This window comes from Schistocerca americana, chromosome 6 (assembly GCF_021461395.2).
Source record: "Schistocerca americana isolate TAMUIC-IGC-003095 chromosome 6, iqSchAmer2.1, whole genome shotgun sequence".
NCBI lineage: Eukaryota > Metazoa > Arthropoda > Insecta > Orthoptera > Acrididae > Schistocerca > Schistocerca americana.
In genome coordinates, this window is record NC_060124.1 from 580,755,787 (window position 1) to 580,774,627 (window position 18,841).

At 40.3% G+C, this 18,841-nt stretch overlaps 1 protein-coding gene across 1 annotated transcript in view; it reads left to right on the top strand.

The window, feature by feature from the left end:
* Positions 1-18,841, top strand: part of LOC124619593 (serine/threonine-protein phosphatase 2A 65 kDa regulatory subunit A alpha isoform) — a 112,005-nt gene that overhangs the window by 65,262 nt on the left and 27,902 nt on the right. Inside the window, exon 7 of the mRNA XM_047146094.1 lies at positions 724-841. Coding sequence (XP_047002050.1) covers positions 724-841 — 118 coding nt within the window. The remainder of the gene's footprint in view (positions 1-723; positions 842-18,841) is intronic.

The window sequence follows — 18,841 nt, forward strand, 5'->3', positions numbered from 1 at the left end:
ATTTAATATTACATTGTTCTTCGTCAAGTATCAACCTTTTCCAGAAGTATATTCTAACAAGTTATGTTGCTCTCTTTCAAGTATCAATCCCTTCCAGAAGTGTAGTCTCACATCTTCACAGCAGTAAACTGTAAGGGATTATTTGATCACTCTTGATCCATTATCTTCTTTCTGAATAATGTGATAGGGTATAGGCATTTTGACAATCTTAGCAGCTGCCCATATAACAATAAAAATTAACTTTTTCTTTCGTAAGTGTCTTGATTCTTTGTAGTTAATTGCTCTGTGTATGCTCTGTTGAAGACTTGTGCAAGTGATGGCCAACTTGTATTTGAGGATCGAACTTTCTCTATGTACTGTGCCAAGGAATGCTACGGGGCTTGCTACTGGATGGTTGACTTAATCTAGGACATGTGATATTACTACTGGTTTTATTTGCAATTTAAGTTGTTAGATGGAACTTAACTGATTTATTTTGAATAAAATTTACTATTTTATCAAATTAAAAAGTAATAGTGTTTTGTTGTGAAAGTTTCTATGTTTTCATGTTGAAGCTAAATTTCCTCACCTGCTTTCATTATTAGTAATAACTATTAGGATTTTTTAAATTTTGTGTGCACCTGACGTTATTCTTAATTTTTTGGTAGCAATTTAACTTAGCAATTAATTCTTTGTGGCTTTAAAGTGTTGAGTCTTTAAAGTAATTGGTTTTTTCCATTTCAGCACAATAGAGCATCTCCTTCCGTTGTTCTTATCACAACTTAAGGATGAATGTTCAGAAGTGAGACTCAATATTATTTCAAATTTGGATTGTGTGAATGAAGTTATTGGTATTCAGCAGGTACGAATAAAATTATTATTTTATTAACCTTAAAATATGTTGTATGAAGTTATTTTGTAGTAGAGTTGCTTGCTGTTTAGCAGGGAGAAGGCGAGCTACTATCTCTAAGCCAACAAAACCATTGACCTCTTTATTTGGCAGAAAAAAGACTTACTATTTAATATACATACTTCTGTGTCAGTTGTACTTATGCATCTGTAAATACAGTCATCTTCATGGTAGCCAGGAGATTGCTCAGGGAATACCATCACACACTTCGTTGAATAGGTATTAAGCTAAAGTTGAGAGAGAGAGAGAGAGAGAGAGAGAGAGAGAGAGAGAGCGCACACACACACACACACACACAAGATTCACTGTAATAGAGATTATACAATGCAGGCTTTCATGGCCAGTATTTGCATCCCTTGAGGTTTTTCTAATATGGACTTTGTTTCAAGGCCTATTTCCATGCCTGTTGTTGTTTTGTCTGCTAATGCTGTTGCCTAGTTTCTTAATGCTGGGGAAATTGTCAGAGGCCATAAAGACATGGATAGCCATTTCAGACCTGTACTTGCTCAGCAAGTGGAACTGTTTCAGGATGCTGGAATTCCAAAGCACAAAAACAACTTTTACAAAAAATGATGACTGAAACTGGACAACTTGTGGCATGGGTAGTGCTGAATAAAGCAAACAGCTAAAACTCTTCCTGACTACAAGCTCCATAACACACACTGGCATGATTCCACGATCTTTGGCAGCAGTCTAATGATGTTGTGGACTGACCTGTGTGTGGATATATGTAAAAAGTTCAGCTTGCTGAGCGTGTTTAAGTTTGAAAACGCCATCTGAGCCTTTATACAGGATGTATACACCCCGGGAGATCCTTGAAAAACCCGGGAATTTTTTCATCAGGGAGAAAACTGGGAAAAACATGAGAATTTTTTAGAATTCCAGGAATTTTACAGTGTTTTAGTTTTCAATTAAATTTTTGTAATTTTGATTGCTAACAACTGATTGTCTAAAAAAGAATATTACTCTACCCCACTACTGCAGAATTATATTGTAGCAATAAAACATAAACGAGAGGAAAAAAATAAAGTAAAACACAAGTTGCAAAGGAAATGCGCCATTTACAATTAAACAAACTGCACATCCAAGTGTCTGCCAACAGAAAAATGTGCTAAAGGCATTCGGACGAAAGACTATGCAGTACTTCATAACAGCAAACTGCTCGCGATGAGTGTGACATCACAATTGTTTACGTTAGCTTCGTTAGAGCAGATGCCAACCGGCTCATGCTCCTGCGCAGTTGACCACGTATGAACAGTACATTCTCCCGCTTCAGGCTACTTGAAGTGTGGCTGTTGGGTGTATCGGCTGTAGCAAGCAGTCAGATGCTACCCGTAAAAAATTTTGTGGCACGTGTGCTGTTTCCTCTTCGTTTACAGCTATCACGTCAAATAAAAACAAAATGGTTTTCTGTGGCCAGGAGCCATCAGTTGAATTAAAATATATTCACATAATTATGGAAGGCTAAAATATGTTACTCGTTTCAGTTTTTTTTGTTTTATTTTATTTCCAGGTTTTCAACAGTCAAGCATTAATCACCTTGCAGAATGGTGAAGTTTGTTGGTTTGCTAAAGAAATTTGGCTGTTATTAATCTTTTGAGCTGAGGCAGTCAATTTATTTGAAACAAAATGTTTCGTTCCAGGCTATTGACTAGTTTCAACTGTTTGCTGGATTTCAAGTGCTTGTTTTCATCTTCTGGCACGTATGGCATTATTGATAATAAAGATCCAAACACGAGATAATGCAATATTGGTACTCAAAGAAAATTTACAACCCAAAAACCACACTAGAAAGCTTAATATCAGGTTGGGGCCCACTTCATTGTGAATCTGGACATATGAATGTACACTTTAAGCGGAATTGGATATTTTAGTATGGTTTGTGAAATTCCCATGCTTTTGGAGTATCATCTGATGTCCTGTTTATTTTATTATGTAATGTAAGTTCTCTTCATGCTTCAAACATATGAACATACAGGCTTCCTACATCGTCATAGCTGGGCACGGGCAGTAACTACTGTTTTCTGGCTATCAATGGCAAGTGCTGAAACAAACCTGTTTCTAATAGCTCGCGGGAGAATATTGCGAATGGTGGTTTGAAAAGCACCACTTTCAATGTAAATTTCCTTTTACGTCAGATGAATTATGTTACATATGAGATTGTGCTATGAATTTCTTAAATCGTATAGCGTTTGACTCTCGTTTAAAACTTAAAATGTTACTGATACATTTGTGTTGTGTATCTTGAAGTGTAACACACGTAAAGAAAGACCAATTTATACGTGAAAAAGCTTAGCTTTTCTGGTGGCTAATTGATCTTAGAGACCAGTATTATATGTGAAAGCTTAGCTTTTCTTGTAGCCACCTTTGTATATTAATTCAAACCATTAACTTTTCATACTTCTATATTCACGCTACTTAACAGTGTTGTTGCTGTTGACTGACTACATCACATGTTCCTATGCTCAGAATATGTGCTTTTATTGGCTGGCGAGATCATGTGACACGAGCTATGATTGACTTACAAAAGCGCATCGCAATCTCGATTTCAATGCTTCGGAAACTAATGTGCTATGTTTGGTGGAACTGGAATTTATACCTTTGTAATATGACAATATGCAGTGTACTTGTTGCTGCACATCAAATTCCCCCCTCCCCCACTCACAGCTGTTTACTAATGTGCCGGGAAGTTCAAGCCAGTGCATGAAACCTTAACCCTTCGAAGGATTGACAAGTTTTACAGCTCCGAGGAAAAGTATCCTGCACTTATCACAGAAAAAGTGTATTTTTAACCGGGAAAAATCCTGGAATTTTTTTGCCTTGTCCACGTATACACCCTGTTATAGCCTCTGATGACATCTTCAGCTTTAGGAGACGAAATGTGAGGCACAGACCATAGCCTAATGCCCATAAAAGAAAATTCTCCAGGCACCAAAACAAAGATTTTATTTATTGAGAGACACTGCTGAACATCTCTTCCATCAAATAGTGGATTTCTCAATCCGGCCTATTTGATTTCATTGTGAATTGGCCAGATCATATCTTTACGGGATATGAAGATAAAACTTTAATGATGAGACTGGCATTGGTAGCTGTTGTTGTTTTAAAGAGGGGCATTATTTGAAGGGGAACCAGGCTGTGAGTGAAGATTGCCTTTAAGATTTTAAATATACGAGACCAGAAGATTTGTAAAAAAAGAGTCCACTCATAAGAGATGTAAGAAATAGTTAAAGTGAAGTAGAGGAGAAGGTATTCAGAAGTCTAGAATTAGTGAACAGAATAATTTGGGAGAAAAAATGGCAGCAGTGTATAGTGTAAACCTGCTTTTATGTTTTCAGAATTAACATTTTTGCAGTGTTGGACATTTTTATCGCACTCCTCAAATGTCCTACTTCCCCTGTTGTAATTCACACCCTCTTTTCTGTTATCATAATTATAAATTTCCCACTGTTTACACAAGCTTCAGTATTTACATAGGTGTGACAATGGCAATTCACTATGTGATGGGGATGTATACTTCACTGGGCCAGTGGTGGTTCAGTGACTGCCAGGTAACAAAACCCTGCGAGATGGAAACAAACTTGCCATGCTAGTCAATCTACGGGAAGCAATGTGTCCAAACCCTTGTAGAGATGAGCACAGGAAGAATGTGGTGTGTGACTAGGGAGGATGACTAATGCCTGAGCGATTGGCACAACACACGACATGATATTCTAGGTGATGATCCATAGTGATGGAACACCAAGTAAGCACTATAGTTCAATTCTTTTATCTTGGCGGCTCGCGCATGCCCGCCCAGATGCGGGAGACTGCTGCGTTGCCAGTTGCACACGACGCACGCGCCAATAGAAGCAGTGCCATAGTATAGCTAGTTTGCAAGCTTACGTTTAGGGGGGAGCGCGCAGTTCATGAAGTAAAGCCACCACGGCCGCATTAACCCTTTCGCTGTTACAAAGACGTGCTCTCTGCATTCCACGCTGTGCACGATTTTCTCACTGCACTGCTCGCCTGTGCAGACACATGGTGTTCCCACTGCTTTGACACACTTATCATTCGATTCCACAAAAACTATTTGGCCCAAAAATTAGATTTTTACATGTCTTCTTGACTGATACCTTCCCCCCGTAAATGACTTAATTTTGTTTCGATGTTCAACACAGTTATTATGCAGCATTAAATGTAGTAAACCATTGCACGAAATTTTGAAGAGTTTGCAGAGGTAGAAGTCCATAGTGTATATTTCCGTATGGTTGATTTTAGTTGCCACAATGTTGAGAATGAAATGTGGACAAGATACCTAAATTTCATATAAAATTTACTGTATAACAATATCTCATTTAAGTACCACATAGGTGTCGTATGTAATATTGAGAAATATTCCGTCTTTCGCGACTGTAACAAAAGTTTTATTTACACTGAGCATGTTTGGCTTTATTTTAAAGCACTTCAATGAATCAAAAGGAAGTAGACAAAATACATTAAACAAAACTGTGGACTTACAAAAACATTAGGACTTGAGTATACCGTCTATCAGTGAAGTGCTCTCAGCTATGTCAAATATAATTTTTGTGTGTGGCACACACAAACATCATTTATTTGCTAAAACACTGATCAGCCAACACAAACGTTGAATATTGTGTTACCGCAGCACAAAACTATGAAAGGTGACTTGGCAATGGAGGAGACAAAATACTGTCCACTGAAGATGCTTCAAAAGAGAGAAACGCATCTGGTCTAAATAAGTCGCTTATTACAGTTGCAGAAGGGGAATATATTTCAGTACCATTGGTGAAACTGCGACTGTGGAACAAAAACAATAAAGAGAACATGAGTACCATTGTGTATGTGCCATACCTATCATTGATTGAAGTGCTTTAAAATAAAGCCAAACGCGTCCGGTGTAAATAAAACTTTTATTACAGTCGCGAAAGACGGAATATTTCTCAATATTACATACGACACCTATGTGGTACTTAAATTAAATGAGATATTGTTACACAGTAAATTTTATATGAAATTCAGTTATCTTGTCCACATTTCATTCTCAAGATTGTGACAACTAAAATCGACCATACGGAAAGTATACGCTATGGACTTCTACCTCTGCAAACTCTTCAAAATTTCGTGCAATGGTTTACTACATTTAATGCTGCATAATAACTGCGTTGAACATCGAAACAAAATTAAGTCATTTGTGGGGGAAGGTATCAGTCAAGAAGACGTGTAAAAATCAGATTTTTGGGCCAAATAGTTTTTGTGAAATCGAATGATAAGTGTGTCAAAACAGTGGGACACCATGTGTCTGCACAGGCGAGCGGTGCAGTGATGACAAAATTGCGCACAGCGCGGAATGCGGGGAGCACGTGTCTGCAGCAGCGAAAGGGTTTATGAAGAGACAAAGCATTCAAACAAATATAATTCATGAAGTAAGGCACTTCGATATTGTTTTTAAATAATTAAAATATCAAGCTCCGCACAAGGTTTGAACTCATAACCTTTCGCGTAGAAGTCGAACACCTTAACCATTACGCTAATGCAGATCGTCTGCCTACAGTACACAGTGAGGAGTCTAACAGCTCACGCAAAATACTAACAAACACTTTTGGTTTGACTATGAATTTTACTCACGCTTCGTCGAAGTACAATAGGAAATAAACAATTACCACTCTTCTTTAGTGCGAAAAAGCGGTTCATGAGATTGATACAAACACCTTTCCTTCCTATCGCCTGAATTAGGAGTCTTATTGCTTGTTTGGTTTAATTAATTAATAGAATATGAAGCAATTGGTATAAAGAACGCTTTTTCCAAACTTTCTATAAAAGAAAGTCTGCTATCAAGACATCGCTTTTGTTCTATTTCTTTGTTTATGACTGAATGTTTCTAATACTGAAGACACTCGTCCACGCTATGCACTGCAGTTGAGATCTGGCAACGTCGTTCTCTGTTCATTGGCTGTTTTGTGACGTCAGATGCACAGAACGAACCTAAACTTGGCCGCCAACATAAATGACGCGCACTTTAGCCCACCTGGACTACTGCTACCAACAGGTAAACAACTCCACCAGTGAGTCTGCCCCTACTGTGTGTCATATGTGGCATAGATGGCAGTTTTCCGCACTATACTGCTGCACTCCCCACACCAGCTCATCTGCTTCCATCTGGTCTTTGCTAGTTTATGTAGTAAACCCTCATCCCCAGAAAAGGCCACATAAGGCTGAAAATGAACAGACAGATCCCTGGAGAATCGGACAGTGAACCAACCAACATGGGAGGCAATGCCAACTCTGCTGGAAGGACACCGAGACCTGCAACTGGGGGTCCACCGGGGGCAGTGGAGGCTATGCCAACTGCCTTAGCAATTGGGAGGGGGGGTCGGTGGAGGAGGAGGAGAGTGGATCAAAATCTAGGAGCGTAAGTGTAGGCTTCACTGGAGGCTGCTGCTGCAGATAATGGGGAGGACGACGGAGGGCTTGGAGATGGCAGCAATGGGCAATGGGGAAGCACGCCGCTGTGAGTGGAGTGCTCACATGGAACAGTGTTGTGATGCATCTGCTGACCAGCAGACCACCAGGTACGGTTGGAACTGACTTGCTTGGTAGATCAGCTGTTGCCTACCCAACATCCACCACAAACAACGTTGTGGCACACCACTGCTGCTGGCCGAAGTACGAAGCCCATACGACAGCCCTGGAAGGTAAATGCAGTTGCCCACAGTGGTCTGCGGAGTGTAGCTCCGGGTCCAGCAAATACAGGAGACCCCATGTCTGGTTTCATTGCAAACGTTGCTCCGGACTGCGTCCATTGACCGGCGTCAGCCATAAAGCCCGACAATGCATTGTCACCAGAAGTGACAGACACGGGCTATTTCATTTGGGTCTTAAACATGCGCCTAAAGCACTGCACTTCAGTGGCAGAAGCTGGGAGGAATGGAGTGGTAGACACATGCTGTCTACCATTGTGAACGCAAACTCCTCACTCCCATGACATGAATTGCTGACCATTGTCGGATACCAGGTCCTGGAGGTTCCCTCAAAGGCAAAAATAACTGACAATGCGCTATCCGTGGCAGTCGGCGGTATTGAAGAGAGTTTAGCTACATACAGGAAAGGTGGACAATGTATTGATCACCAGCCATCAATGCTGCCCGAAAAAGAGCTGCTGAAATCAATGTTCACTCCATCCCAAGCATGCGCCAGGACTGGCCAAGGAGAGAACTGGCGGAGCAGTGCAGCCTGGTTTTGTGCCCAAGCCTCGCTAGAATGCACCACATATTCAATGTCACAATCAATTGCCAGGCCAGTAGATGTGATGTCTTTAAGAGTTCTCTCATACGAGTCATACCCTAGTGCAACACATGCAACAGTTGGTGTATGTGAGGATACAATGCTGAAGGAATGACAGCATGGCAGTGTGCTCCTCAGTGGCAAGAATGAGAACCATCTGCACATCATTGAGCCAGTTATGGAGGAGAAATTCACACCACACTGGATCTGCACCCGATGCAGTCCGGGAAAGTAACTGTGGTGGTAGTGACTTTGCTGTCTATAGAAAGTCCAACAGGGTTTGCTGCAAGGCATCATCCAATGTGAACACAAGAGCCTGCAGATCAAACTCAATATCGGGCCTCACTGGTAGCGACAATACCACAGCAGCATTGGCATTGAGAAAGAGAGCCCCACCGCTGCAGCCAGTGGGCGGTACTGTCTGGCAGCTTGGAGCAGTGCCCAAATGTGCAAACCAACAGCTTGTGGTTGGCGATCAGGAGGAACATCGCCCCATGACCTCCAAAATAACTTGTGGCATTTCCTTTTCCGCATGTGAATAATTATGCTGCACAACAGAAAGCATCTTGGATACATAAGCGATGAGCTGTTAGACGATATCCGTATTCCAGTGGGACAGTAATGCACCAATGCCATACTGGAACATGTCACAGGCCAAGCTTAAAGGATTACCCAGTGTGAAAGAAGTGGGACAGAGACCAGAGCACAAACACAGTTTGAGAGAGGGGGAAGCCCATCGACAGTTTGCAGACGAGACAAACTTAACGCGCTTCTGGTGAAGCCAGTTAAGAGGCTGACAGATGTGCACAGCCAGGGGAATGAACTGAGCATAAGAAATCTGTCAAAATATAGTGGAGCTTCTTGAGGTTATTGTCCACTGTTTGGTTGACAGTGGCCTTATTGTGGCCGTCTTTGGGGACAAGACCGTCTGTACTAAGCACACGATTAAAAAAATGCACCTTTGGGGAGAAAAAACTGCACTTCAACTTGCAGATAAGGCCATTCTCCAGAGGTGCTGGAAAACTGTGTGAAGATTTAGTAAATGCTTCTCCCAAGTAGGGCCCGTGACCCAGATATCATGAAGATAACTGACGCAACAGTGAATTTCCATAATCAACTGTTCCAAATACCTTTGGTAAATTCCAGACAGGTAAGATTCCAAAAGGCGAACAGTTAAACTGGTGAGGCTGAAATAGGGTGTTGAGGACCAAAGAAGTCAAAGAAACCTTGCTCAGCAGCAGCTGCAGATACGCATCGCGCAAGTTGTCACGAACCCGCTCTACTGTGCAGGAAAAGTTATCTCCATAAGGACACCGTTACTGTGTTGCTAATGGCTGTATAGTACTTTAGTAGAGCTGGCCATGATGTCTCCTTTGTTGATGCTGCTGAGTCTGCGTTGTCCATGTGGCTTCTCGTTATCTTGGCGATGATTCCTTTGCTGCTCTGGGTCCAAGAAAAGGTGCGGGTTTTTTAATTATTACTGGACTATCGAAAAATGACGCAGTATTCCACAGTTTCTTTGTATCAAAAACACATTTGTTGTCAAAGCTATATACACAATTACACTCAACCGCGGCCAGCACTCAAGTGGCCGAAAACCCATTGTAGACCAAAGATCATGGTCATAAGCTACAAAGAACATACAATTCCAATATCAATTATTGATCTCAACACCTAACTTAGTATTGCCTTAAGCAAAAGCTTTTTTAACACTACTTTAGTGTATAATAAAATAAAATGACGTCTATTTGTCAGTTCCATTGCAATAGCCCCCCCAAGAATTTTGTAAGTATGAAAATGCGAACAAAATTCTGACACCAGAATAATGGAACTGCCAAGAATATGTTTTTAAATAAATTAAAATTTTTAATATGACTGTTTCCTTCGAATTATGCTAACACTGAAATTGTTATACTCAGTAAAGGAAAACATACAATTTTTAACCTTAGAGTAAATGAAATATGAAAGAAGATTCACAATTTTCACTTAAAAGAGTCCATAATGTTGTAGCACTTCACATGAAACCATTGAAAGACTGTAACTTTTAACTGCAGGCTTGTTTTAATTTCTTTTGTTGCCCACTTTTCACACTACTCACAGTCTGTCCCACATTGTCCATCTGCACATAGGTGACTTCCGTTAAAAGGTCTGATTTCTGCTTGTCCTGCAGTGGGTCTGTTTCCAAAGCTTAGCTGTTTGTATCGCTTCATTGACTATAATGCCATGTTATCTAAAAATCACATACAGAGATCACCTTTTGGTTACATAATGTTTATATGTAAGTACATGGTTAGGATACATAGTTACCCTTCTGGTAATGTTTATCTAGTGGGAGAAGTTTACAGTATCTCTCTGGGTAATACTACACAGATATGAACTGGTCCAAAAAAAGATTCTTTAAATACTAATAAATTCAATAAACATGTAATACAAATGCATTAACATATTGGGTGTAAAATATCTTATCACAAAGACATTACTCCAAGGATAAAAAAATTCAATTGTTTTCAAAAGTAAAGTTACAGGCAGTTTGTTACGAGGGTTCATATTCACAGTAAAAGTGCAAAGGTAGAATCATGGATGAAAGTTTTGGAATGGTATGTATTTATCAAAATTAAAAAATATTACTGCCTTTGCATTTGTAGTGGTTGAGAGAGAAATGTACAGTAATTCATGTGGTTTACTGAAAATAATTGTCTCCTTGCAGAGTTGGACATTTCAAGCACTTAAGTGTGTAGTAATTAGGACTCTGCCTTTAAGAGAAAAAATTTAAAAAACTTAATTGTTGCAAGACAGATTTAGTGGTGATTAGTGGCTTGCGTTTTAAATGACGTCTCAACAAGTGTGGTGTGAGAGTTACACAAGCTAAAATTACACAAATTATCAAACATCAATCAAATTGCATAAACATACAGAAATATCAAAAACTAACGTGGCTAGCATATTACACAGAAAATTCATTGCAAACACTTCATACAGTGAATACATATTAAACAAGTAATAAACATTTTCAAGGGCACAAAACTGTATCAAAATCAGACAATTTTTTATATACAAAATTTCTAGTGAAAAGCTTTTGTTTGCATCACCTTTTAACTTTCTCAGGCTAGTCTTATCCCTTTTGTTTATACAATTTCAACGAAACAATATTCCTTAGCCCGAGAACTTTCCTAGATTTAGGATACACCAACCAGTATGCATTCGGGTGTGGATGCTCTACAATCTCGAATGGACCCATGTATATATCAAAGAATTTCTTTATTTCAGAAGTTAGAGTTTTTGATTTCTCATGTGATTTTACTAAAACATAATCTCCAACTTTAAACTTGGTTGCTTTGATCTTACTATCATGTCGTCTTTTTCTCATTTCCCCCTGTTTTATCATGGTTTCTTTGACTATGGCTTCACATTCATGCATAGTCATCATTGTGCATGGTGGAAATTCTACAAGTTCAGTGATAATGTTGTCTGGTTTTAGATGAAACATAATTTCATGAGGTGAAAATCCTGTGGAAGTGTGCTGCAAGCTATTCATAACATCTTCAAAGTCTTGTACATGGTCATACCACGTAGGAGGTTTATGACTGCAATATGTATGTAATAAACGACCAATCTCGCGCATATACCTCTCAGCTGGGTTTGACGACAGATTATATACAGATATTTGACCATGTTTGATTCCTGATTTATCAACAAAGGCTTTCCAAACTTTAGACAAAAACTGAGAACTGTTATCCGACAAGATTGCTTTTGGTTTCCCCACATTTAAGAAATAGTCTTTTTCAACTTTCGTAACTATCCGTGTGAGCTCATCAAAGGGTTTACTCAAATGTACAAGTTTCTTCAGTTGATTTTTACAAAACTGTTTTATAGTCCCCTGTGTTTCTCTATAATTTGGTCCATTCAGCAGCTCGCTCTTTATCCTGGCTTGTTCAGTTTCAGACCAGAACCGTTTTAAGAACTCAATTTCAAATTCTGCATAAGACATTTCAGTAGAAAAATTTTGATTGGCCCATGATAAAGATTCCCCCTCCAAAATATTTTTAACAAACTTAATTCTGAAACTTTCACTCATATTGGGAAAACAATTGTCTCTACAACTCTGCAGAAAGTCAACAGGATGCAAACTACACTCATTAGAAAAGTTTTTAACTGGAATATTGGATAATAAGGTACATGTGTCCATAGAAAAATTTTTGTTAGCTACATCATTGCTAAATATTTCAAACTTTTGGTTTAACTCTGATACTGTACTTTTTAATTCACTAACATCTGTCTTACTTTCAATCTCGTGGAGTTTTACTGTGTTACTGACTGTTTCCACTTTATCATTCACAACATTTAGTTTCGAGTCTACTCTACTTTCAAGATCTACTGCCATAGCTTTAACATTTACACAAACTGTATCTATTTGACTATTAACATTAACAAAACACTTTGCATTTTTCTCTCTGTCTGTGACCTGTTGATTTTTTACAGACTGAATTTTGTTACTCAGACTAGATTTTACTGCTCCCACTTTAGATTCTACCGCCAAAATCTTTGTTTCTGCCTTGCTAAGTTTCTTGTCTATCTTTGATATACCGTTGCGAAGTTTATTACCCCAAAGTAAGACATTATCAAATTTTTTGTTCATAGTTCCCTCTAGACGCGACACTTTCTGATTTATAACACGAAAACTGTCCGCGACCGTCTGATTCATGCTTTGCAATTGTTCTTCATTAGCTTGTAAGCGGGCTGCAACAGTCTGATTTAAAGCTAACGATTGTTCCATCATTTGTAACAGTGATTTAATGTCCGACGTCTCACGTTCTGATGAATTAAGACTTTGATCCGCTTCTTTGACTGACTCATCTTCCGTTTTAATCGGCATGTCTGCGTCCCCAAAGACTAACAAATTTTCACAATCCTGCTCAGATTCAGCACCACTTTCCTCTTTCACAATGGTCATTTTCGTGAAATTTCACGCACAAAGTAATAAAAGGAATAAACAGCACTACACAAATGTACTTATCTTTTCAGTCTGGGTCCTCACACGTGTGGTCAGTCCACTTTACTGCTTCGTTTCGTCTCCCTTGACTTCCATTTATAGCACTTCTTCGTACCACGTGGTCATTAGACTTCTGCACAACAGATTTCGTCAATCCAGTACATATAAATGTCTTAATCCCGGCAAAGAGCCCCCAGTTGTCACGAACCCGCTCTACTGTGCAGGAAAAGTTATCTCCATAAGGATACCGTTACGGTGTGGCTAATGGCTGTATAGTACTTTAGTAGAGCTGGCCATGATGTCTCCTTTGTTGATGCTGCTGAGTCCGCGTTGTCCATGTGGCTTCTTGTTGTCTAGGCGTTGATTCCTTTGCGGCTCTGGGTCCAAGAAAAGGTGCGGGTTTTTTAATTATTACTGGACTATCGAAAAATGACGCAGTATTCCACGGTTTCTTTGTATCAAAAACACATTTATTGCCAAAACTATATACACAACTACACTCAACCGCGGCCAACACTCAAGCAGCCGAAAACCTGTTGTAGACCAAAGATCACGGTCATAAGCTACAAAGAACATACAATTCCAATATCGATTATTGATCGCAACACCTAACTTAGTATTACCTTAAGCAAAAGCTTTTTTAACACGACTTTAGTGTATAATAAAATAAAATGACGTCTATTTGTCAGTTCCATTACGAAGTCTGTATGGGAAAAATACTAGCTCCCAACAACTCTGCCTGCCACATTATAGGATACGAATCTGCGATATATTGTGCATTGGGTGTGCCTTGAAATTTTTCGCTCGGCCCAAGGTATTCTCAAACAGCGGTCTGTAGCATCGCAATAAGAGGTCAGAATTGTAAAAAGTAACAGATTGAGAAACCAGATGCACTTTGTCAATGATCTGTAAGCCAAAACAAAACTCATGGAGCCCAAAATATTTTGCGACAATAGTGGATTGTCTACTAACAAGGTAAGTTGCTGTTCCATATTCTTATAAGGTGCAGAGATGGAGAATAGTCCTCATAAAGGAATGCACTGTTTACTGTGAGACAACCTGATGGAGTGGATGCTGCAACTCCACCCTGTACTTATCTAAGTTGATGAGGCAAACAGTCAGTCGTGTGTACTTGAAATTCAACTGGCCACAGATCCACTACCAGTGTCAGCAAAATATAGCAGGGTGACACGGGCAAGATGTTGCGGATAGGCCCAGAGTCCACCGGAGTGTCCGAAGACTGGTCACGGCCCATTGGCTGTCATGAACAGTTGCCATATGGCTTATCCGTTGGCATACACATTTGGCCTCCACATTGTGGCATTCTCAGTGAATGTGCAACAAATGAAAATCGAGGCAGGACCATTGGTTCAACAAATGAGTGGAAGGAGAATGATGCCAGAAACCTGAAAAATGCTGTTTGAGGGAATTAAAACACTGTAGTCGGCACAAACCCACCGAGCTTGGCATGGGTGAAAACTTGCAGAGATGCAATACCAGTGTACCAGAATCATCACCAGTGGCAGCATACAGTGACTCGGTGAAAGTTGAAGCCGCCTGGGATACCCCACAGGGTGCTGGTCTGGCTGCCTGCCACAAAATTCTGACACCTACCAATTATCAGAAACCCATAAGCTCATGTGATTCCGCAGTGTGGGCAACATCGGCTTACGAAGAGCCGGATAAGGTCAGTGTCCTAGCCTAAACCTCGTGATCACATTTGGGATTCTCAAACCGGCACTTCAGAATACTATTCTTGCAAGAGGCACGCTGCAGATCAGTGATCCAGGGGACGTACAACTGCCCACGGCACTTGTGGTGCTGCTTAATCTGTAACTGTGCCACCATGATATGGGTTTTGATGGCTGTAAGACTGCATAAACAACTGACACAGGTCATCAAAGGGAAGTTTCTTGGATTCAGTGGAGGGTACCAAATTCGGGCAGTTTCTTGTGAAGCTCTTCTGCTGCAAAACAACAATGCACCCTTATCGGCTGGATCCATGATACGCCTTACTTGGCAGTGCAGCAAGAACCACTGCAGGTAGTTCCCCAACCTTTACATCAACTCATTGAAACTGGCAAATGGTGTTGTGGATGGCAGAGGCGGCACTGAAAATGGAGCAGCAGGTGTGTGAACCCCCACTAGTGAAGCAAGGATGCGAATACTCTTCATCGCCACTGTTCTATGTGCACAGGCATGGCAATGCTGCTTCACTACATGGCCTGCATAGATACTTCACTGGCTGGCAGTGGCTCAATGATTGCTGGGAAACAAAACCCTGTGAGAGGGTAAAAGAACGTGCTACAGAAGTTGTTCTGCAGGAAGCAGTGTGTCTGGACACACACAGATGAGCACAAGAACAACTCAAAGCACACAGATGAGGATGACGTAATGGCAAAGCATTTGGCACAGTACACCGCACGATACGCTAGACGAAGGTCAGTGTCTGTCAAACCCCTAAAGCAAGCACTGGCCTGCCCGGTCTACCATCGCCCACAGGTGATCACCTCCGCCAGTTGATCTGCCCATACAGTATCTCGTGTGCACCCTTCATGGCAGGTTTCTGCACTATCCCACTGCGCTACCCAATTCAGCTTATCTGCTTCCGTCGTGATTTCTGCTGACAGGGATACTAAATAAACAGTAGAAGTCTTTGTCTATTTTAATTCTGCTAAATAACAATAACTGTGAGTTGCATTGTTCATAGTTAACATTATTGGAAGAAATGATGAATGGATGGTTAGTTTTGAACTGTATGGAAGTTGCTAGCATGTTGTTGTTGTTGTGGTCTTCAGTCCTGAGACTGGTTTGATGCAGCTCTCCATGCTACTCTATCCTGTGCAAGCTTTTTCATCTCCCAGTACCTACTGCAACCTACATCCTTCTGAATCTGCTTAGTGTATTCATCTCTTGGTCTCCCTCTTCGATTTTTACCCTCCACGCTGCCCTCCAATACTAAATTGGTGATCCCTTGATGCCTCAGAACATGTCCTACCAACCGATCCCTTCTTCTGGTCAAGTTGTGCCACAAACTTCTCTTCTCCCCAATCCTATTCAATACTTCCTCATTAGTTATGTGATCTACCCATCTAATCTTCAGCATTCTTCTGTAGCACCACATTTCGAAAGCTTCTATTCTCTTCTTGTCCAAACTATTTATCGTCCATGTTTCACTTCCATACATGGCTACACTCCATACGAATACTTTCAGAAATGACTTCCTGACACTTAAATCAATACTGGATGTTAACAAATTTCTCTTCTTCAGAAACGCTTTCCTTGCCATTGCCAGCCTACATTTTATGTCCTCTCTACTTCGACCATCATCAGTTATTTTGCTCCCCAAATAGCAAAACTCCTTTACTACTTTAAGTGCCTCATTTCCTAATCTAATTCCCTCAGCATCACCCGACTTAATTAGACTACATTCCATTATCCTTGTTTTGCTTTTGTTGATGTTCATCTTATATCCTCCTTTCAAGACACTGTCCATTCCATTCAACTGCTCTTCCAAGTCCTTTGCTGTCTCTGACAGAATTACAATGTCATCGGCGAACCTCAAAGTTTTTATTTCTTCTCCATGAACTTTAATACCTACTCCGAATTTTTCTTTTGTTTCCTTTACTGCTTGCTCAATATACAGATTGAACAACATCGGGGAGAGGCTACAACCCTGTCTTACTCCCTTCCCAACCACTGCTTCCCTTTCATGTCCCTCGACTCTTATAACTGCCATCTGCTTTCTGTACAAATTGTAAATAGCCTTTCGCTCCCTGTATTTTACCCCTGCCACCTTTAGAATTTGAAAGAGAGTATTCCAGTCAACGTTGTCAAAAGCTTTCTCTAAGTCTACAAATGCTAGAAACGTAGGTTTGCCTTTCCTTAATCTTTCTTCTAAGATAAGTCGTAAGGTCAGTATTGCCTCACGTGTTCCAGTGTTTCTACGGAATCCAAACTGATCTTCCCCGAGGTTGGCTTCTACTAGTTTTTCCATTCGTCTGTAAAGAATTCGTGTTAGTATTTTGCAGCTGTGACTTATTAAGCTGATAGTTCGGTAATTTTCACATCTGTCAACACCTGCTTTCTTTGGGATTGGAATTATTATATTCTTCTTGAAGTCTGAGGGTATTTCGCCTGTTTCATACATCTTGCTCACCAGATGGTAGAGTTTTGTCAGGACTGGCTCTCCCACGGCCGTCAGTAGTTCCAATGGAATATTGTCTACTCCGGGGGCCTTGTTTCGACTCAGGTCTTTCAGTGCTCTGTCAAACTCTTCACGCAGTATCATATCTCCCATTTCATCTTCATCTACATCCTCTTCCATTTCCATAATATTGTCCTCAAGTACATCGCCCTTGTATAGACCCTCTGTATACTCCTTCCACCTTTCTGCTTTCCCTTCTTTGCTTAGAACTGGGTTTCCATCTGAGCTCTTGATATTCATACAAGTCGTTCTCTTATCTCCAAAAGTCTCTTTAATTTTCCTGTAGGCGGTATCTATCTTACCCCTAGTGAGATAGGCCTCTACATCCTTACATTTGTCCTCTAGCCATCCCTGCTTAGCCATTTTGCACTTCCTGTCGATCTCGTTTTTGAGACGTTTGTATTCCTTTTTGCCTGTTTCACTTACTGCATTTTTATATTTTCTCCTTTCATCAATTAAATTCAATATTTCTTCTGTTACCCAAGGATTTCTACTAGCCCTCGTCTTTTTACCTACTTGATCCTCTGCTGCCTTCACTACTTCATCCCTCAAAGCTACCCATTCTTCTTCTACTGTATTTATTTCCCCCATTCCTGTCAATTGCTCCCTTATGCTCTCCCTGAATCTCTGTACAACCTCTGGTTCTTTTAGTTTATCCAGGTCCCATCTCCTTAAATTCCCACCTTTTTGCAGTTTCTTCAGTTTTAATCTACAGGTCATAACCAATAGATTGTGGTCAGAGTCCACATCTGCCCCTGGAAATGTCTTACAATTTAAAACCTGGTTCCTAAATCTCTGTCTTACCATTATATAATCTATCTGATACCTTTTAGTATCTCCAGGGTTCTTCCATGTATACAACCTTCTTTCATGATTCTTAAACCAAGTGTTAGTTATGATTATGTTGTGCTCTGTGCAAAATTCTACCAGGCGGCTTCCTCTTTCATTTCTGTCCCCCAATCCATATTCACCTACTATGTTTCCTTCTCTCCCTTTTCCTACACTCGAATTCCAGTCACCCATGACTATTAAATTTTCGTCTCCCTTCACAATCTGAATAATTTCTTTTATTTCATCATACATTTCTTCAATTTCTTCGTCATCTGCAGAGCTAGTTGGCATATAAACTTGTACTACTGTTGTAGGTGTGGGCTTCGTATCTATCTTGGCCACAATAATGCGTTCACTATGCTGTTTGTAGTAGCTTACCCGCATTCCTATTTTCCTATTCATTATTAAACCTACTCCTGCATTACCCCTATTTGATTTTGTGTTTATAACCCTGTATTCACCTGACCAGAAGTCTTGTTCCTCCTGCCACCGAACTTCACTAATTCCCATTATATCTAACTTCAACCTATCCATTTCCCTTTTTAAATTTTCTAACCTACCTGCCCGATTAAGGGATCTGACATTCCACGCTCCGATCCGTAGAACGCCAGTTTTCTTTCTCCTGATAACGACATCCTCT